Source organism: Galeopterus variegatus, unplaced genomic scaffold, assembly GCF_000696425.1.
Source record: "Galeopterus variegatus unplaced genomic scaffold, G_variegatus-3.0.2 Scaffold7623, whole genome shotgun sequence".
In the NCBI taxonomy this organism is placed as follows: Eukaryota; Metazoa; Chordata; class Mammalia; order Dermoptera; family Cynocephalidae; genus Galeopterus; species Galeopterus variegatus.
In genome coordinates, this window is record NW_007733734.1 from 43003 (window position 1) to 63752 (window position 20750).

The following is a 20750-nucleotide window of genomic DNA, read 5'->3' on the forward strand; positions in this document are numbered from 1 at the left end:
CCCCCCCCGACCTCCAGCCTCAGTTTCCCTGGGCGGGTCTTGCGCATCCCTGCGCGCCCCTCCCCCGCCAGCGCCGGTCAGCGGGTCTCCCGGGGGCTCAGGCTGCGCGTCCCCGTCTCCAGCGCGGCTTTGTCCCCCTGCAGCCGCGGCCTGTGGCGCCCGCGGCACCATGATCTCCACCAAGGAGAAGAAAACCCCCAAGGACAGCATGACGCTCCTACCCTGCTTCTATTTCGTGGAGGTGAGAGGGAGTCGCGCTCGTGGGGGCGGGGAGGCCTCAGTTTCCCCGGCCTCAGAGACCCCCATGCTGGACGCAGAACCCGGTGCCTGGGGAAAGGGGGGCGGGTCAGAGGAGGTGGGCTCCGTAGATCGAGGAGGAGTTTCAGGGGCGGAGAAGGCTGCTGTGGGAAACTGCGGGCAGGTGCTGGGAGGTGGGACCCCCTGCCTGGGGTGCTCGCCTGGAGGGGCTGGGGCTGCTGGGGCCAGCGGTGGGTGGGGCTGGTCCAGGTGCAGAGTTTTTCTCCAGCACTTGGGCGGCGAATCCAGAGGGCCTGAGTTCAAAACCCGTGTCCTGCTACTTGCCAGGCTGGTGCAGAGCCCCCAAGCTCTCTGAACCTCAGCTTCCCCATTTGTAGAATGGAGCTTATGGGAATTAATATTTACCAAGTACTAAGGACTGGCCAGGCACACAGCGAGCGCTTTAAGAATGTTTTAAGGGCCAGCCCGGTGGCTCACTGGAGAGTGCGCCGCTTGGGAGCGCGGCGGCGCTCCTGCCGAGGGTTCGGATCCCATGTGGAGACGGGTTCCCGCTCACTGGCTGAGCGCGGTGCGGGCTCAACACCGAGGGTTGCGATCCTGTTGCCGGTCCCCGGTATGGGGCGCGACACCAAGGGCTGCGATCCCGTTACCGGTCAGTAAAAAAGACAAAAAGGAAAAAAAAAAGAATGTTTTAAAAATTGGAGCTAGGGCTGGCCCTTAGCTCCATGGGTTAGCGGCAGGTGTTTTAACACCAAGGTCAAGGGTTCAGATCCCTGTACCAGCCCGAGGCCAGAAAAAGAAAAAATAAAAGACAGATGCAGCCAGCTGGCACATTCTCAGTGCTCTGGATGGCCGAGGTGGCATTTAGCCATCCTTGGATGACATTCCAGGAAAAGCCAGCTCTACAGAGGGGTCTGGGCAGGGCCCCCAGTCCTGAGGAAACCGAACCCATGACCTCATCCCCAGGCAACTGGGTCCCTCCCCAACAGGCAGTACCACGATGTGAATCTGTTTTTCAAAATTGCATTTAAATTCTCATTAGGATGGGTTATACCTGTTCAAGTTTCCAATGTCAACACGGAGGTGGCACCCTCCCCCAGAAGTCCCCCTGCCTGCAACCCCCATTTTCATTTTTTGTGTCTTTAAATCTTTTCAGGAATTGCTTTATGTCCATTCTTTGCTGCCCCACACCCCTGCATCTTTTGTGTGTGTGGCTGGCCGGGACAGGAGTCGAGCCCCAAACCTTGGTGTGTTATCAGCACCACGATTTAACCAACTGAGCTAACCGGCCAGCACCCTCCCCCTGCTTTTTAAATGACAGTGTCTGGTGACTCACTTGGGAGAACGTGGTGCTGGCAACACCAAGTCAAGGGTTAAGATCCCCTTACCTGTCATCTTTAAAAAAATAAATAAATAAAATAAATGACAATGTCTGTCCTTGGCTTTCTTCCAGTGGACATCTTTGCTTAGTGTCACATGCGAAGGCACCAGTCCTTTTTCACTGCCTTATAGTGCTCTGCTGTCAGTGCGTCACCCCCAGGAGCTGGGTGCTCGGGGTGTTTCCTAACCGTTGGTCCTCACAGACGTTCCTATAACAAAAGCCCTCTGGCCCGTGTCATCTGGCATAAGAGTGAATTTGCCTGTAGGGTAAAAGCGCAGGAAGAGCGAGTCTTGGGAAGCACCGTTTGGTCACTTTGGAATAGACCCCCACGTTCCTGCCACGGCTGCAGCATTTTACGTGCCATGTCTGTGTCTGTTTATCCACAGTTGCACCAGCACCGTGTGTTAGCAGCATTTTGGATTTTGACCAATCTCACGAGTGAAAAACCTGTATTGTGTTTCTTTATTTTTCTTCTTTGGGTGGCTGGCGTTGACCTTGGTGTCGTCAGCAACATGCTTTCCCAAGTGAGCTAACCAGCCGTCCCTGTATTGAAGTTCTAATTTGCATTTCTTTTATTATGTCTTACATTAATTTTTTTTTCTTTTTTTAAAAGCGCACACACAAAATTAAGCATGTTGGCAGGATATGTGTTTGTAAATAATTTTCCTCTGGACCCGATGTGTTCTCAGGTGTTCATTGTTTTTGGCTGAGGGTCTCTGGAAGAAACAAGAAGGGGATGGAGGGGATTAAGGAGGTACCTACAACCCTCCAGGGGTGGTGGGTTCTGATGTGGGGCCCTGCCCTGGCCCCTCCCCAAGCCTGGCCGTGAGTACATCTGTCTCTATGGTGGTCCAGCTTCCTCCACCTGCCCTCCCACAATCCGTCCTCCCCACCAGCAACCAAAATCAGATGCTGCCTCTCCCTTACTCCAAATCCTGCTGTGGCTCCCCAGTGCCTGGAGGATCCCTCCCTAGGGTCTGGCCCTGCCCACCCCTCTCTCACCCGTGTTAACAAGCTTAATCAGCAGATGCTCACCAGGCATTAAAGCTACGGCTACGCTTCCCTGAGACTTGGAGAGTCATTGGTAGGAGTGAAAGAGAATTTAAAAACTACCTTCTTGCTAAAGGATTTAATATTTTTAATGCTATACCCAGGCCCCACCTCAAACTGTTCCTGCGGCTCGATGCTGTCTGCTGGCCCCAGCCAAATCAAGCAGATGATAATAATGGAAATAATACTGCAGCTCATATTTGCTAAAGGCTTTATGTGTGCCAGGCACTGTTCTGAGCTCTTTCAATTTAATTTCTCATCTAGTTCTCACACAGAGCCCTAGTAGGTACTACTTTAATATTCACGTTTTGCAGCTGCTGAAACTGAGGCACAGGGAGGTCTACCAGCTGTCCACGGTGGAACCAGGATCCCAGCCCAGGCAGACGCTGTCACCTCAACCTTACTCATCTGCCCTAGGCCTCATGCCTGCATGTAGCAGGTGCTCAATAGATGCTCCTCGGACATGAACCCAGCTCCTTTGAACCTGATTTTGCTCTAGGATGTTCAGTTATGGCGTTTCCCCTCCTGGGATGTCTGTGTCCTGCCCTGTGCCCTCACCTGGGCTGGACCAAGGGCTGAGGCCCCTCCTAAGGCACCGTCCCCAGGCAGGGGTTAAGACTGGGTTCTGTCATGGGCTTCCTGTGACACCTGGTAAATAACAGCTCAGGTAATCAGTTTTCCTGAGCTTCAGTTTCCCTGTCTGTAAAAGGGGGTGACGAAGCTTAGTTCATCCCTCATGGGGTGGTGTGAGCATATAGGAACATAACGCGAATGTGTGTGCCCAGCACATGGGGGGCACAAAACCAGGGTGGGCACAAGAACAGATGCACGAATGAGTGACTTGACCAATTCGTTCATTCGCTCAGCACCTGCTATGTGCCAGAAACCATCCTCGGGGCTGAGGGTAGATGGGCACGTGGGGGAAGGGTCCTGGGAAAATAAAGCAGTGAGGGACAGAGAAAAATGGGGGCCGGGTGGGGATCCTCTGAGAGGGCCGGGAACCAGGTGGGAGTCTAAGGGCAGCAAGTCTCAGGCAGGAAGAAGTGGGCAGGGGAGGAACCCAGAGGCAGGAATGTGTTTGCTATTCTAGGTGTTTTAAGAAGGTGAGAGTGGCTGGAGGGAAATGAATGAAGTGGAGGGATGGTTGGGTGGATGTGTGGGTGGATGGTGGGTAGGTGGATGGATGGTGGATGGATGGATGGATGGTGGATGGATGGATGGTGGATGGATGGATGGATGGATGGTGGGTGGATGGATGGATGGATGGATGGATGGTGGATGGATGGATGGACGGATGGAAAGATGGATGGATGGATGGATGGGTGGATGAGCGGATGAATGGATGGAAAGATGGAAGGATGGATGAATAGAAAGCTGGATAGATGATGGGTAGATGGATGGATGGGTGGGTGGATGGATGGATGGTGGATGGATGAATGGATTGGTGGGTGGATGGTGGATGGATGGATGGACGGATGGAAAGATGGATGGATGGATGGATGGGTGGATGAGCGGATGAATGGATGGAAAGATGGAAGGATGGATGAATAGAAAGGTGGATAGATGATGGGTAGATGGATGGATGGGTGGGTGGATGGATGGATGGTGGATGGATGGATGGATGGATGGATGGTGGATGGATGGATGGATGGATGGATGGTGGATGGGATGGTGGATGGATGAATGGATTGGTGGGTGGATGGATGGATGGTGGATGGATGAATGGATTGGTGGGTGGATGGATGGATGGTGGATGGATGAATGGATTTGGATGGAGGGATGGATGGATGGATGGTGGATGGATGGTGGATGGATGGATGGTGGATGGATGGATGGATGGATGGTGGATGGATGGTGGATGGATGGATGGTGGATGGATGGATGGTGGATGGATGGATGGAGGGTGGATGGATGGATGGTGGATGGATGGATGGATGGATGGATGGTGGATGGATGGTGGATGGATGGATGGTGGATGGATGGATGGATGGATGGTGGATGGATGAATGGATTGGTGGGTGGATGGATGGATGGTGGATGGATGGTGGATGGATGGATGGTGGGTGGATGGATGGATGGATGGATGGTGGATGGATGGATGGATGGTGGATGGATGAATGGATTGGTGGGTGGATGGTGGATGGATGGATGGATGGATGGTGGATGGATGGTGGGTGGATGGATGGATGGATGGATGGTGGATGGATGGATGGATTGGTGGATGGATGGTGGATGGATGGATGGATGGATGGTGGATGGATGGATGGATGGATGGATGGTGGATGGATGGATGGTGGGTGGATGGATGGATGGGATGGATGGATGGATGGATGGATGGATGGATGGATGGATGGATGGATGGATGGATGGATGGATGGATGGATGGATGGATGGATGGATGGATGGAGTGGATGAATGGATGGATGAATGGATGGATGGTGGGTGGATGGATGGATGGATGGATGGTGGATGGATGGATGGATGGATGGGATGGATGGATGGATGGATGGATGGATGGATGGATGGATGGATGGATGGATGGATGGATGGATGGATGGATGGATGGATGGATGGATGGATGGATGGATGGATGGATGGATGGATGGATGGATGGATGGATGGATGGATGGAAATGGATGGATGAATGGATGGATGGATGGATGGATGGATGGTGGATGGTGGATGGATGGTGGATGGATGGATGGATGGTGGATGGACGGATAGATGGATGGATGGTGGATGGGTGGGTGGGTGAATGGATGAATGGGTGATTGGATGTGTGGGTGGAGGGTGGGTGGGTGGGATGATCTGGGGGGTGGAGAAATTCAGGGAGTGATGAGTTAATTCTCTGGTGTGAGGACGGCTGTGCCGCCGGCTGGATCTATGGGTGGATTACACAGGTGTGTGAGCAAGTGTGGATGGGACTGAATTCATGAGGGGTGGACAGGTGACCTAAGGAGGGATAGTGGGGTGACGGTGGCCGGCCATCTCCCCGCAGCTGCCCATAGTGGCATCCTCCATCGTGTCCCTGTACTTTCTGGAACTGACCGACCTCTTCAAGCCGGCCACAGTGGGCTTCCAGTGCTACGACCGCGCGCTGTCCATGCCCTATGTGGAGAGCCACGAGGAGCTCATACCCCTGCTCATGCTGCTCAGCTTGGCCTTCGCTGCCCCCGCTGCCTCAGTGAGTACCCAGCACGCGGGGACCTCGGCCAGCCCGTGGGGCCCCTGGCCTGGGGCCCACCTGAGCACCTCCCTGTCGGGCAGATCATGGCCGGCGAGGGCGTGCTGTACTGTCTGCAGTCCCGGCTGTGGGGCCGCGGCGGGGGCCCGGGCGGGGCCGAGGGCAGCATCAACGCCGGCGGCTGCAACTTCAACTCCTTCCTGCGTCGCACCGTGCGGTTTGTGGGTGAGTCACCCGCAGTGCCCCGACTCTGCCCTAAGTCCACGCACAGGGGCCCCCAGCTTCCTCGCCTGGCCCTGACCCTCCTGCCCTGCAGGCGTCCACGTGTTTGGCCTCTGTGCCACGGCCCTGGTGACCGACGTCATCCAGCTGGCCACCGGCTACCACGCGCCTTTCTTCCTCACCGTCTGCAAACCCAACTACACTCTGCTGGGCACGTCGTGCGAGACAAACCCCTACATTACGCAGGACATCTGCTCTGGCCAGGACACCCATGCCATCCTGTCTGCACGGTGAGCCGACCTTCCAAGCCCCCTGGCCAGGAGCGTTATGACCCCCCACTCCTGCAACCCCAATGAACATGGGGAAACCAAGGCACAGAGAGGGGCGGGGGCCCTAGAGTGGGCGGGGCTCATGCTGGACGCCTTTTACAGGAAGACCTTCCCGTCCCAGCATGCCACGCTGTCGGCCTTCGCCGCAGTCTACGTGTCGGTGAGTCCAGCCCCCGGCCCTTGCCCGTGGCCACTGGCCCATGGGAGCCCGCCGCCGTCCTGACCCGCCCCGTCCCACTCTGTCCCCAGATGTACTTCAACTCGGTCATCTCAGACACCACCAAGCTGCTGAAGCCCATCCTGGTGTTCGCCTTTGCCATCGCCGCGGGGGTCTGTGGCCTCACCCAGATCACACAGTACCGCAGCCACCCCGTGGACGTCTACGCAGGCTTCCTCATCGGTGCCGGCATCGCCGCCTACCTGGTGAGTGGCCGGGTCTGAGGGCGAGGTCTGCGGGGGGAGCTACAGCCTCATCCTAGGGGACTCTGAAGGGTCTCATCTCTTGGGATGTTGGGGTCGGAATGTCATGGGCTCAGACTTGAGCAGTGTCAGTGACCTGGAGGCCTGAATTTGCTCCCATGGGGAAAAGTTTGGGTCCCCAGCCTCACGCCCGGCCTGTGTCCCCCAGGCCTGCCACGCGGTGGGCAACTTCCAGGTCCCGCCTGCAGAGAAACCAGTGGTGCCCGCACCCACCAAGGACGCGCTGCGGGCCCTGACCCAGCGGGGCCACGACTCGGTTTACCAGCAGAACAAGTCGGTGAGCACGGACGAGCTGGGTCCCCCGGGGCGGCTGGAGGGCGCGCCTCGGCCTGTGGCCCGCGAGAAGACGTCGCTGGGCAGCCTGAAGCGGGCCAGCGTGGACGTGGACCTGCTGGCCCCGCGCAGCCCCATGGGCAAGGAGCACATGGTGACCTTCAGCAACACGCTGCCACGCGTGAGCACGCCGTCGCTGGACGACCCCGCCCGCCGCCACATGACCATCCACGTCCCGCTGGATGCGTCACGCTCCAAGCAGCTCATCAGCGAGTGGAAGCAGAAGTCGCTGGAGGGCCGCGGCCTGGGGCTGCCCGACGAGGCCAGCCCGGGACACCTGCGGGCACCTGCCGAGCCCATGGCGGAGGAGGAGGAGGAGGAGGACGAGGAAGAGGAGGAGGAGGAGGAGGAAGAGGAGGAGGAGGGTCCCGCCCCGCCCTCGCTCTACCCCACGGTGCAGGCGCGGCCAGGGCTGGGGCCTCGGGTCATCCTCCCGCCACGGGCTGGGCCGCAGCCGCTGGTGCACATCCCCGAGGAGGGGGGGCAGGTGGGGGCTGGCCTGTCCCCCAAAAGCAGCGCTGCGGTGCGTGCCAAGTGGCTCATGGTGGCTGAGAAGAGTGGGGCGGCAGCAGCTGCGGCCCCCACGCAGCCCCGAGTGGCCAACCCGCCGCGGTTGCTGCAGGTGATCGCCATGTCCAAGGCCCCGGGCGGGCCCGGCCCCAAGGCGTCCGAGACGGCCTCGTCCTCCAGTGCCAGCTCCGACTCCTCGCAGTACCGGTCGCCATCAGATCGCGATTCGGCCAGCATCGTCACCATCGATGCGCATGCACCCCACCACCCCGTTGTCCACTTGTCTGCGGGCAATGCGCCCTGGGAGTGGAAGGTGGCAGGTGGCGGGGCCAAGGGCACAGAGGGCGAGGGCGGGTACGAGCTGGGGGACCTGGCACGCGGCTTCCGCGCTGGGGCTAAGCCGCCAGGTATGTCCCCCGGCTCATCCATCAGTGATGTGGACCAGGAGGAGCCACGATTCACGGCTGTGGCTACCGTCAACCTGGCCACAGGTGAGGGGCTGCCTCCCCTGGGCGCGGCTGACGGGGCGCTGGGGTCAGCCAGCCGCGAGTCGACGCTGCGGCGGCAGGTCCTGGCACTGGGGGAGCGGGAGGTGGGTGAGGCGGAGGCTGAGAGCTACTACAGGAAGATGCAGGCCCGCAGGTTCCAGGACTGAGCCGCCAGCCCAGGACGGGAGGTATTTATCAGGCATCCGCAGGCCATGGGGGGATAGGGCATGGCAAGGCCAGGGTGGGTGGGTGGGCAGACCCCAAGGACTGGGGCAAGGGTGGACAAGGCTGGGGGTACAGCACTCTGTGGTCGAATCAATAAAAAGGCTCATAGACAAATGTAGGCTCCCAAGTTGAGTCATTCAGTGTGGATGGCAGCAGCTGCCTCAGGAGTGGGCATGAGCTGCCACTCTGGGGGGCTTCAGGGACTGAGGGAAGAGGCCACGCCCTCAAGCTGGGTGGAGTGATGTCCTGCCACAGGCACTGCGTCTCAGGTGTTCAACTCTCCTGCTGCTGCAGAGCTGCCAGGCCTGGGCCCTGTGCAGCCCAGCTGGACATACTCCTGACCCTGAGAAGAGGATCTTGGGGCACAAAGTGGGGTGGGCGGGGGTCGAATACCCAGCCCAGGGGGACCAGGGCTTTGTTTCAGGGACAATCTGCCGGACCCCAGGACTAGTGCCCATGGGGGCAAAACCAGGGCCCTCAAGACCCCCAGCTGGAGAAGCGGGGGGAGGAGGAGGGGCTGAGTTCACATGAGGACACAGCAGTGAGGACGAGGCCCAATGATGAGGGGAATCGGAAGCGCAGGATACAGATGAGTTTATTAAAGTCCAGGTACAGACTGGCCAAACCGCCTTCCACAATGGACAGCAAAAAAGAGGTCTACAGAGGAGGTGGAAGTTTGTTATAAAATGGTTTTAATCGAGTTCTTTCTGCATTACAAGCCATCTGGGCTGAGCAGTGGACCGCGCGGTGGCCACTGTTTGCTCCGTGGTTACAATACTGAGCCTGTAATTGCTGGTATCAAAATATACATCTGCATCACCATAAAAAACGTGCTTTGCTGCCCCTCGTGTCTCTCAACAGGTATAAAAAATTATAAATATTTACACCCTCGTTACACTCCTGTATGGAAACTTGGGATCCAAGGAGCCCCCCCACTGGAGGGAGGGCGGGGAAAAAGAGGACAGTTAAGACTTGACGTCAGTCCCACCACCGGGGGTCCCAGCATCAGAGGCAGACAAAAAACGAAACAAAACTTTGGTCCAAAATTTGCAGGAAAAAAAGAACCCTGAACACATCTAGCACGCTTGTTTTCTAGGCAGACTGCGAGTGGGGTGTGGAGTAAGGCAACTGGCTGGGCACAAGGAAGGCAGGTGGCCCCCAAAGCGGGGGTTCTGAGAAGGGACCTGTGAGCCGGCCCCGCCTGCTCTCTGGAAACTGGATCCTGCCTGACTTAATTATAAGGAATAAAATAAAAGTACAGTATACAAGAAATATCACAAGGAGAAATTTAGGTTACACTCATACCATTGTATCATCTTGCTATAAAAAGTTACTTAAAACTATTTCTGTTGCATATAAATGAAAAAGATTAGAATATTTGGTCGTCTGGAAACTGCTACACACAGCCGTCTGCAGCTGTGTCAAAGAGGAAACACAGGCTGCAGCAAAGCGCTCCAGAGCTGAAGCAGCCGGGGACGCACCCTCGGGCCTGGGCTGCGTGGGGGCACCTGGTCACTTAGAGACAGAGGAAACACAGGCTGCAGCAAAGCGCTCCAGAGCTGAAGCAGCCGGGGACGCACCCTCGGGCCTGGGCTGCGTGGGGGCACCTGGTCACTTAGAGGTGGGACGGGGAAATCATGTCACTTGATTAAAAGGATGGGGAGCTGGGCAGATTCTTGCCAGCAGGCACATGATCCTGCAGGAGCCCATGGGCCGCTCCACCACGACCCAAGCTTGGCCCGTCCCCTTGCTTCCCCAGAAAGCCCACAGGATGTATGGCCGCAAGGCAGGCAGGTTTTTAAGGCACAAGAAAGCCGCGCCGCAATCTGGGGCATCCCACAAGGCACGGCCACGGGTCTGGCCCAGTGTCAGGCGGTGGACTCCTGCCACCAGTCACCAAGAGCCTGAGCTGTCACCCATCCCTGCAAGGTCAGCAAGGTGAACTAGACTTAATTTTTTTAAAAACAGGTAAACTGATTTCTCTTTAAAAAAATAAAATCTCTGGTCTGTTAAGGTCACTTCAGCTGCGTTTTAAAGTGGCTTTTTTCTGGAATGATGGAAGTTGTGGCCGGGGAGCCCCGCCGCGGAGTTCCCGCGCCTCCTAGATGGTGGACTTGGAGAAGGAGACCCGCAGGTGGTGGTTCTCGCCCAGGTCGTGGTTGTGCAGGTCAATAAGCGCCTGGACCGCCTCCTCCACTGAGCCCATCTGGATAAGCGCCATCTTGCGGTCCTTCCTGCAACATGTGGAGTCAGGCCCAGCATCTGGGGAGGGGAGGGGGCGGGGAGCTACCAGAGTGCGCCCCATACTCACTGGAAGAATTTGAAGCCTTTAACGACCCCCCCGTTACTGGAGAACAGAATCTTGAGATCTTCCTCGGATATGGAGGGCCTGTGGGAGACAGGGGTTGTGAGCCAGGGGCCTGGGGACAGCCAAGTGACTTCCTCCAGAGCACATTCTCAGAGCAGCCTCCAAGAAACTAGATGCCTGCCAGGATCACTCTTCTCACCCATTTTTGTTTTGTGAACGTTTCATACAAAATGCTGCTTTCGTAAAATGTGAGATTTACTGTCTTGTGACTGCTAAAAACCTGTGCCCACCCCACCAGCGCAGTGGCTGCCAGGACTCACGGGATGTTGGAGAGGTGCAGGGTGGCCGAAGGTGGGAAGATGTTCTGGAAGTTCTTGGAACCTGGCTTCTTGAAGCGGTGCAGGGGCGAGTTGCCGTAGTCCTTGGTGAGGCCCTGGTCCTCCTGGCCCTCACGAGGCAGCTGCACGTTCTGGTGCTTTGACAGCGTGATGCGGATAGGCTTCCCGTGCAGTTTGTGCCCGTTCAGGTGGCTCATGGCTAGGGACAGCAGGGGAGGTGTGACCGGGTGCCCCACAGCCACCCTGCTTACCCGCACCCTGGTCTCTGCCCACTGGCCCAGCCTCTTACCCAGCTGGGCCTGACTCCCATCTGCCATCTGCACCAGGGCATTCTCCTTCTTGTTGAACAAGATCTTCACCCGCTGCACGTCACCATAGACGCCTTCAAAAGTCCAGGGACAAGGGGCCTGAGTCTCCCGCCAGCCCCTCCCATCTGCCCACCAGCCTGAGACCCCACACCCCTCAAGGCTCGGCTCAGCCCGCCGGGTTTGCTCGGCTGCTACTGGGAGCCTGCGACTAGCAGCCTCAGGGCACGCTCACAGGAGCACTAAGTTCCGCAAAAGTCATAAAATCCAGGACAGGTAAATTGCCAAAGAATGATCACTTTAGCATGCTACCAACATGTTTAACTCTTCGAAAAGCATGCAGGGTGGTAAACCATGCGGATCTAAGGGACCAAAAATAAAATACGCAAACCGAAAGCAAACCATATAACGAGGCAGAACGCCACAGTGCATCAGAGTGCCAAACTGCAAACTCATAGTACGTCTTAGGGCGTAAAATAATCTCAATTAAATGAAAACAAGGTAATAAAAGTGTGAATGATAACATACCGAAAAGAATAAAGAGGCTTTGGGGTGTGACTCTCTTTAGAGGACAGCAGAGCAAGGCAGCGAAGGGACAGGGGAGAGGGAGAGGTCAGGGGCGAGTGCCCATCGTCCACCACGAGGAAGACAGTCCCCGCAGGCGTGCAGGTTGATGGATGATGAAGTTGTCAGGATGTTAATATTCAAGGGCAGGTTGGTTTCCGGAGAGCAGGGTTTGAGGGGGAATTGTTTTTATTTATTTATGTTTTTGTTTTGTTTCAAGCAACAACAGGAAGCAGAAGAACCGTGCAGTCAGTTGGCAAAGAAATTCCGGATCAGGGCAAGAAAAAAAATTGGGAAAGGGGAAGGGGAGAAAAGAAAAAAAGTAGCAAAAAACACAGGTCAGTAAATACGTAAGGAAACAACGCAGTGTCCACCAGTCACGCGCGCCACACACATCACAGGCTCATGGGCTCTCCCTCGTGGAACACGGCGATAAAGAAAAGCACCTCTGCTCCGACAGCGCGGGGGACAGTACTGCTCAGGCGGCTCCAGGAGGGCTGAACCCCACACTGCCCCCACAGGCGAGGGGCCCACCACAGCAGTCCTGTCGCCCTCCACTGCGGCAGACAAGTCTCCACACGACTACACAGCAATGGAGTGAAGTTTGAGTCTGTTAGTTCAGGCTTCACTACACATCTAGCCCAGGAGGAGCTGGGCGGACAGCCAGAGCTCATCGCAGGAGGCAGGAGCCTCAGGAAAGCCACAGGAGTCTCAGACAGATAAAGAACATGGTCTGAAATGCTGACCGAACACTCCTCCCATCCGTCAAGAGTTAAATATTTTGAGCCTTTACACCTTATCCAAGTTGTCCCCAGCCAAATTTATTCTGATGGATACAAGTTCACTATTTAAACACCTGTTGCCTCTGCCTGTAGCCTGCAGGGTGTCCTTGCCCCAGCAAGGGCCCTGTGACAGGCCACCTGTCTGGCAGGGTCTGCTTACATACACTGTGCCCTGCTCGGCTCCCAGTTAATTTTAAGATTGCCTTCGTGGAACAAGAAATATTTCAACTCTCAATATCATAGAATTGAAAATGCAAATCAAGATGTTAAGGAAAATAGGAAAACTCAAAGCAATCTTGGGAAAGGAGAATGTGAGTGCCATCAGCAGAATGGGAGCTGCAGGAGGACAAGGTGCAGACAAAGCGGGGTGGGGGCTGACCCCAGCGCCCCCTGCTCTCCAGTGTGGCCACTACGACCCAAAACTGAGCACATCACCCTCTGCTAGCTCTTCCAGGACAAGCCTAGAAGAAAACTCCGCTCACCTCTGGGTTCAGGTTGCTGACCAGCAAGACGGAATTTCCTGCCCCTCCCAGGCCTGGGATGGCGATCCGGCCTGCTGCTGCTGCCGCCGCCGCCGCAGATGGAATGGCCAGGGGGGCCAGGGCACCATGAACATTAGGAACAGAAAGGCCTGGAAAAGAAGAGATGGTCAGGAGGTGACCAGTGGTGCTCTCGTTCTACCACTGAGCACCGTGGCGGGAGGCGGGACCTGCCTCCACAGGAGGGGCCCTGGGGTCCCCTGGACCCCATGCACAGCCACACCATGCCGCCTGCCCGCCAGTGCACACAGCATAAGACTGTGCTGGGTCTGTCCCCGTCTGCATGCGTCCGAACAGCACAAAAGCTTCCGTTCCTTAAATGCAGACAAGGACCCTCTGCAAGCAGGGCCTGCACAGGACACGCCAGGGCCGTGCACACATGCCGGCAACCCTTCCTCCATGCAGACGGGCACGCGGATGGCACGCACTGCTCGTTGATGAGCACACAGATGAGTTGCGACTCCACGCTCGGGTGGGGCCACTGGCCCCAGGAGGAAAGCGGGAGGGCGTGGGCCACACACGCTTGCCCACGGCGCCGGCTCATGCTCCTCTCAGCCTGAGGCCACTCGCTTACCAGGCTCTCAGTTCAATCTACTAGGGACACATCCCTCCACCACTGTCCGTCCTGGTCCTCGCCCCGAGGTGCTTGAAGGGAACCAGACCACAAAGACTGTGCAGTTAGCAGCTCCTCACCAGAACTGATGGCCGACGCTGGCTGTTCTCAGCCCTGTCCTAGGCCTGCCCTGTCCACATGGGCCTCCTCTGTGGGCATGGGGCGCTGCACTGCCTGCCCCTCTCCCAGGAAGGGGTCCCCGTGGCCTGGCGCTCACTAGTGACCGGCCCGCGGGCACCCGTGGAAGCAGAGCTGCGTGGGAAGGTATGTGGGCATGCACAGGCGGCTGGGGTCAGGAGATCGAGTACCTGCGGCTTGAGGAATTGCAAAGGTGGGAGGGAACCCAGCTCCTGCGTACGGAGAGGCTGAGATTATACCCGGAGCACCTAGGAACAAACGAGACACTAACCACCGCACCCACCGCCTCCACCGCGGGCGCCTGCTGTGTGTGCGGCGTGACCCCCTCCCGGGAGAGCGTGAGCGGGCAGATCCGCTGCTCTACGGAGGGACCGTGCATCCAGACGTGGGGGTGCGCCAGACTGTGCTGTACTGGCCGTGCAAACAGCCGCAGGAGCTGAGTCTCCCTGGTGCCGCCGGGGCCTCCTGGGTGCTGACTGAGCTACGCAGCCTGTCCCCTGCCCACATGCCCAGCTTGTGGGGCCAGGCCAGGCGTTGCTCTGCACACCGCAGCACCACGGCAGATGGCGTCTTACCGAAGGCAGCCGCCATGGTCTGGTCCAGTGAGGGCTGGCTGTCCCCGGAGGGCAGGTCTGGGCGTGTGTAGTCACGGCTCTTGTCATTGTTGTACTTGACGTTGAGGCTGGTGAGCTTGGAGAAGTCGATGCGCAGCGTACAGCAGGCATTGTAAATGTTTTGCCCATCCAGGGACAGCTTGGCATGCTGGGCGCTCACAGGGTCAGCATACTGCAGCAGTGCCTGGAACTGGTTGTTCTTGGTGAATGTGATGATCTTCAAAACTGTGCCAAACTTGGAGAAAATCTGCAGACAGAGACACTGTGAGCTCCGGCCCTGCCCACCCCACCCCAGGTGCTTGCCACCACCCCTTGGGCCTCACCTGGTGCAGCACATCAAGTGTCACCGGGTAGAAGAGGTTCTCCACAATAATCCTGAGCACGGGGCTCTGGCCAGCCATCGCCATCCCCGCATCCACGGCAGCAGCTGAGGCAGCCAAGGCCAAGTTCCCCGACTGCACAGAGTTCACTGCCTGCAGGGCTGCCTGGGCCCGCTGCGGGAGGCAACACCATGAGTCCCCTGTGAGTCTCCCCAGCCCACCCACCCCCAAGGCCCCCAGGGCTGTGCCAGCCCCACCCGCAAAGCCCACGCACCGCCTGGTTGGGGGAGCTGTCGGTCTTGAGCTCCTTGTGGTTGGAGAACTGTATGTAGATGGGCTGCCCACGCAGCACAGGTGTCACCGAGGTGTAGTAGTTGACCATGGTGTTGGCAGCCTCCTCTGTGTTCATCTCAATGAAGGCCTGTGGGAAAGGCCATGAGCCGCCCCGCACCCATCCCTCAAGCCACACCCCAGCAGAAGCCAGGCGGTGCCTGGACCCCCACAAGGGCACCAAGGCAGGCAGGTACCTGGTTCTTCCCTTTCAGCATCAGAAGGTTGGTAACCTTCCCGAAGGGTAGTCCCAGCGAGATGACCTCCCCCTCGGTGACGTCACTCGGAAGCTTCCGAATATGGATCACCCTGGAGGGGACACCGGTGCTTCGGCTGTCACCCTTGAACTTCTTGCTGTCATTTCCGTTTGCTAAAAAGAGGAGAGGGCAGGTTTCACGTAGGGCTTACCCTGAGACGCACAAAGTCACAGGCAGGGCCCCACAGAGCAAGGGCCCTTCTCCCTCAAAGTTGCAGCTGCCTTCCTGCCTGTGGGAGCTGCGTGTGAACCTCGGGGCTCCAGGTCAAAACTGCCAGGATCTAAGTATGTAAGAATCCACCCTGCAAATCTAAGCGCAAGTCCAGATGCCAAATGTCGCCCTAAGAACCCTCTGCAGTGCATGACCAACGTGGATGTGGACTGTGGGCTGCTGCAGCATGCAGTGCAGCAGACACACTGGAGCCCAGTGAAACAACTGGAACGTGACCTCAATGCATAAGGAAAAACCCCACAAAGCAGGCCGGGCTGGGCCCTGAGTCAGGCCGTTACCTGCAGAGGCGGAGTTGCTGCTCATGATAAAGGGTCCGTTAGTGACACAAGTAGAGAAAAGCTCGTCAGATCCCCGCTAGGAGAGAGAGAAGGAAAAATGTGAATCATCCGTAACTCCAGCCTGGCCCTGAGTCCTCACGGACACACACACACAGGAACGAATCCCAAGACACCGCTATTTTCCAGCCTTGGGAGACCCTGGGGGACACTTTGCCAGCACGGGGGCCAGGGGCCTTTTGCAAACACTGTTCCCGTGCCCAACTCTGCTGTGGACACTGACCACAGGCCGGGGCCCTCACGCCACCAGCCTCGAGGGTGGCACTCCCTTGCCCTGTCTGCAGCCCTGCACCTTGAGGTTGGTGGCCAGCCTGGGTGCTGACAGCTGCAGGACAAATGAACCCTGTGCCTCAGCCCTCATGGACTCCCCAGCCCCTGGATCTTGTCCTACTTTCCAGCTGCCTACAGAAACTGGACCCTCAGCCCGCCACACTTGCAAGTGAATAGAAACACTACCTCTTCATGTAGTAGGTAGCACTGTCCAGTGACAGGCAGCCGAGGGTGGCTCCCAAACTGCCCCCCTCAATGTGTTTGCCCATAGTTTCAATCTAATTAATTATATCCTGAGAATTGCATGAGGAGATTGATCCTGGGCCCTGGAAAGCTGACCACCCCCCCACCTGCTGTGAGGCTCAAAGACACTGATCAAGTTCATTCAAAAAGTGAAACCAGAGATGATGTCGCTACAGTCCTTAGATACACAGAAAACAAAAACTTAGGTCTAAGAGCCCTAAAGCACGGGACCAAAATACACCTGCAAACCTTGGCCCCTTGCAGCCCCAGGGGACACCTGTGCCCACCCCTGGGCTGCCTGTCTGCTCCTGGTTACCTGGGGCTGTGGGGCTGTCCTGGTCAAGAGAGCAGAGCCTATCTCCCCAATCAGGAGCTCATGCAGCTGCGGCTGTACCAGGGGTTGAGGAACCAGGACACAGGAAACTAGGTCCAGGGGAGGACTCCGTCACCTCCGCCCCCCCCCCCCCACAGGACAGCAGGGGCTCCTTTGGTCACTGCAATTGGGCAGAACCCTCTCCCCCTTCCTTCCTTAACCTGCCTTTTGAGTGACCTGCCCCTTCAGAAATACCTGGAGCCCTGTGCATCTCCGCCCGCCCCACCTGTCATGGGCAGCCAGGTCTGGAGACCAGGTGGAAGGAACCCAAGGTTCCCACACGTCTCCTCAGAAGCAGCAGCATGAACAACTGTGAGCACGGACGGGAGCCAGTGCCACCTGGGCAGGCAGCCTCCAGTGCTGAGACACAGCCTGCACGTGCCCGCGTACAAGGAAGCCGCAAAGGCTGGAACTGGGGACTGCTCAAACTGTGCCCACTATCCCCAAGGGGCTCCAGAACCAAGGAAAGAATAGAGCCAGGGACAGCTTCTAGGTCCAGGTTGGACACAAATGAAGTGGAAGGTTAGAAACAAACCCTCTATTCACCCCTCACTTCCAGAGGACCAAGCTGGAACACGCCTTTCCTGTGCACGAGTAAGGGGCTGCTGCACGCAGTCAGGAAGGCAGGCCGTCAGCGCCTCAACCCAGAACCTTCTGTCTAACGCACAGGAAGCCACTTCCGCAGCTCCCCATGACCACACCCCTGCCTCCTGCAGCTCAAAGGCCTAGGACAGCAAAGGCCAGTCCTCCCCGAGCTGGACGGGGGCCAGGCCCCCATGTGGTGGCTGCAAACCTTAAAAAGGGCATCTTGGCTTCTGCCTCCGCCTGGAGTGGTGGGCGGGGCCCGGGTTTCCTCTGAGCAGCATTCTTGGCCGCCTGCCCAAAGCCTAATCGTGTTCCCATGGGCAAACGGCCTAGCGCGCCCACAACCGTCCGTGGTAGGCAGACTCTTGCCCACTTGGGACCCACACAGGCCCAGTGTGCTCATAGCACCCGCAGCATGGGGACGGCCAGCAGGGCAGGGCCCTGGAGGGCACAGGAGTCAGGCCACATGTGAGGCCCAGTGGCACAACTGGAGGGTCTTGCCTGGCACCTGTTCCAACGAGAACTGAGCATCAACAGGAAGAGTCTCCTAAGTATGCGACTGCTGCTGAGCACAGGCTGCATCTAGATGCCGTAGCGAATGCCTACTGCCTAGTCAAGAGCCAACCGACTCTAAGGCAGCAACTCTACCCAATCCTGTAGCCCTGCTCATTTATGGAATGAGCCTACTCTAACCCTGGGATGAAGGACAACTGTGGCAAACTGCGGGCACAGATCTGCGGTGGCGGAGTTATCTGGGCACCCAGACCACAACCGGAAGCAGCCACACCAGTCTGCCCTCTAGTCAGGGCCTGCTGGAGACGTGCTGAGGGAGGGCAGCCCTGCCAGATGGCAGGTACTTCACCCACCAGAGCCTTCACGGTTCTATCCTGTCCAGGTTTGGCTTCCACATCCAGATCAACGAGCCCCACATGGATGGGAGAGGATGGGCTCGAGCTCCCACGACAGCCCCCGGTGTATCTCCCATAGAAGCCAGGAGGAGGATTATTTGCAAGCCAGACATATTCAGCGTTTGTTACAAGTGCTGTGGATGAAAGTCCCTCTCCCTCCTCCCACCACTGAACAAACAGGTTTTATCTGCAGGAAGATCAGGGCAGGCCGCCTGTAAAGCCAGCAGTCCACTCAGGAAAGACAAAACCAGGCCCAGGCACCACTGACCAGACCAGAAACCAGCTGGCCCTTTGGCTCAGGATGTCCAAAGGGTCACCCTGCAGTGGGCCCTTAGGGGACAAGCCCCCAGGATGGGGAGCCCCCCAAACTCCCACCAACAGCAAGAACAGTCAGGTAAAAGCAACTGCTACAATGACCAAATCCTTAGCCAGCTGACGAGCATGGTGCTGACCATAAAGCCTGACGACCTTCCCGTCCTTCACACTGCAAATTCTGACCCCCTTCCTCGAGTCTGGTCAACCAGGAGAGAAAAAAAGCCACGGGCTGCCTCTTACCTCCTGTGGGGAGAAAGGGCACCCTGCCAGCTCTGGACTCGACTACCTACCAGTTACCACCTCAACACTCAAGTATTTATGGCTTGCAAGTAGTAGACTACAGCACCTTCACATTGCCTCACTTCAGAACACGCTGTGAACGTCTCAGACCAGCAGTCACCTGCAGAGGTTCTAACAGTATGTTATTCTAACCACGATGCCACCAAAAGACACAGTCAAAAGCAACCACTAAATGGCCCAAAATGCTCAGGCTATGACCAGACTACTCCTCCACTCAGGTGACTCTTCCTATCAAAACCCAAAACATTGGGCCGGCCCGTGGCTCACTCGGGAGAGTGCGGTGCTGATAACACCAAGTCAAAGGTTAAGATCCCCTTACCAGTCATCTTTATAAAAAAAAAAAAAAAAAGAAAACCCAAAACATTATCCTTAGCAGCATAGAGATCAGACGTCCTACTCCAAAGCAGAATTCCTGCCAGCTCTGAATTTCAGGGCAGGAGGTTCCCAACTTGTGGGGCCAGCAGTGTCTTTACTGCTGAGAATAAAACACAAAGAGTAGGTCAGATTCTGAACTAAGGGCCAGCCTCGAAACCCAAACCATTGGAAACTCACTTGACAACCTGGAATTGTACAGTTTGGAGCTGACAAGGATCAAACTTCTCACGTTTTTAAGAGCTCCTGACCAGCAAACCTTATTGCCAGGATCGAAATGGTAAACCAGGGGAGTGTCGCTTTAGGAATGAAACAGCACTCTCCAGTTTAAACAAGCACAGAAGGGGATGGCCACGGGGTCAGAGGCTGAGCACGCGAAACCAAGAAGCAACGTGAGCAGTGCCTACCTTTGTACCAACTGCTATATCTGGGACAATGCTGTAGAGAGAGAGAGAAAAAGGAAAAAGTTAGTGAGATGTGCCGTTCAGCAGCAGGAAAAGGCCAAAAGGCCAGGAGGGACCAGCCCTGACCACAGAGCCAGGAGAGCCCCAAGGTTCCTGCAGCTGCCACAGCGGGGCTCCCTCTGGCTGCACAGGACCCCCTCCCCCCCCCCGAAAGCTCAGAAGAGCAGGGAAGTGAGCTGTCCATTTAATCTCAACTTGAAAAGGAGCCATCATTGTCCTTGAGCGCCCCTCCCTCCCAGCAGGACCCCAGGCCCCGCCTCTGGGCCGCAGCACCAGAGGTCCAAAGACAAAAGACACCCCCTTTAAAAGCCCAGGAGAGACGCCGCCTGCTGGTTGCTTTCTGTAAAACTGGGAATGCTTGGGAAAGGCGGAGGAGCAGGCAAACTCAGGCCCTGAGGTCAGAGCTTCCGCCCAGGGTGGGGTGGGGGCTCCCTCCAGAAAGTGACTCTCAACACTCATTAGTGGAACCTAATCCACTGCGAAGGTGGCGGCTGGTGAACCGACTGGCGGAAACTAAAGTGAACAGACTCTATACGGAACAAGGCCCGAGTTACTCATCAACCCCGGCCCCGCCCGACTGTACTTTCCCCGGCTCAGGAAGCCTCCACGGAGGCGGGAAGAACGCGAGGCCGCCCGGGCCGCGCAGCCCCTCAGCCTAGCCTGCCGGCCAGTCCCGCGCGGGCCCAACGTGGCCAATGCCTCTCGCGAGGCCCCGCGTGACTCACGGAGCGTCCGCGCCGGCAGGACCCGGGTCGGCGCGGGCCCGGCCCAGATCGGAAGAGCGGT

The 20750-nt window shown here is 57.3% G+C and overlaps 2 protein-coding genes across 3 annotated transcripts in view; one reads left to right on the top strand and one right to left on the bottom strand.

Annotated features, from left to right (window-relative positions):
* Positions 1–134: 134 nt before the first annotated feature.
* LOC103607666 (lipid phosphate phosphatase-related protein type 3) lies at positions 135–8574 on the top strand. The gene is made up of 7 exons (XM_008592145.1): positions 135–241; positions 5688–5873; positions 5957–6098; positions 6190–6385; positions 6527–6584; positions 6674–6847; positions 7053–8574. Exons 1-7 carry the CDS (start codon positions 170–172, stop codon positions 8400–8402), a joined length of 2178 nt encoding a protein of 725 aa, XP_008590367.1. The 5' UTR covers positions 135–169; the 3' UTR covers positions 8403–8574.
* A 463-nt stretch (positions 8575–9037) lies between these two features.
* Positions 9038–20750, bottom strand: part of PTBP1 (polypyrimidine tract binding protein 1) — a 13086-nt gene continuing 1373 nt past the window's right edge. Inside the window, exons 2-15 of one of the 2 annotated variants that reach the window (XM_008592143.1) lie at positions 19908–19938; positions 16078–16153; positions 15509–15681; positions 15256–15402; positions 14985–15155; positions 14623–14908; positions 14218–14295; positions 13240–13388; positions 11940–11973; positions 11396–11488; positions 11089–11305; positions 10772–10849; positions 10068–10694; positions 9038–9968 (exon numbers count right to left, since the gene is read on the bottom strand). In XM_008592143.1, the coding sequence (XP_008590365.1) occupies positions 10562–10694; positions 10772–10849; positions 11089–11305; positions 11396–11488; positions 11940–11973; positions 13240–13388; positions 14218–14295; positions 14623–14908; positions 14985–15155; positions 15256–15402; positions 15509–15681; positions 16078–16153; positions 19908–19938 (1666 nt within the window). In that variant the 3' untranslated portion in view covers positions 9038–9968; positions 10068–10561. The remainder of the gene's footprint in view (positions 9969–10067; positions 10695–10771; positions 10850–11088; positions 11306–11395; positions 11489–11939; positions 11974–13239; positions 13389–14217; positions 14296–14622; positions 14909–14984; positions 15156–15255; positions 15403–15508; positions 15682–16077; positions 16154–19907; positions 19939–20750) is intronic. The other variant, XM_008592144.1, reaches the window with a different exon arrangement.

What these genes read in the sequence shown, in the direction of transcription:
- LOC103607666 (XM_008592145.1), top strand. Translation starts at nt 170, where the DNA reads ATGATCTCCACCAAGGAGAAGAAAACCCCCAAGGACAGCATGACGCTC. An exon ending in CATGCCATCCTGTCTGCACG is followed by an intron (nt 6,386 to 6,526) that starts GTGAGCCGACCT and finishes CGCCTTTTACAG; the next exon opens with GAAGACCTTCCCGTCCCAGC. An exon ending in TCGCCGCAGTCTACGTGTCG is followed by an intron (nt 6,585 to 6,673) that starts GTGAGTCCAGCC and finishes CTCTGTCCCCAG; the next exon opens with ATGTACTTCAACTCGGTCAT.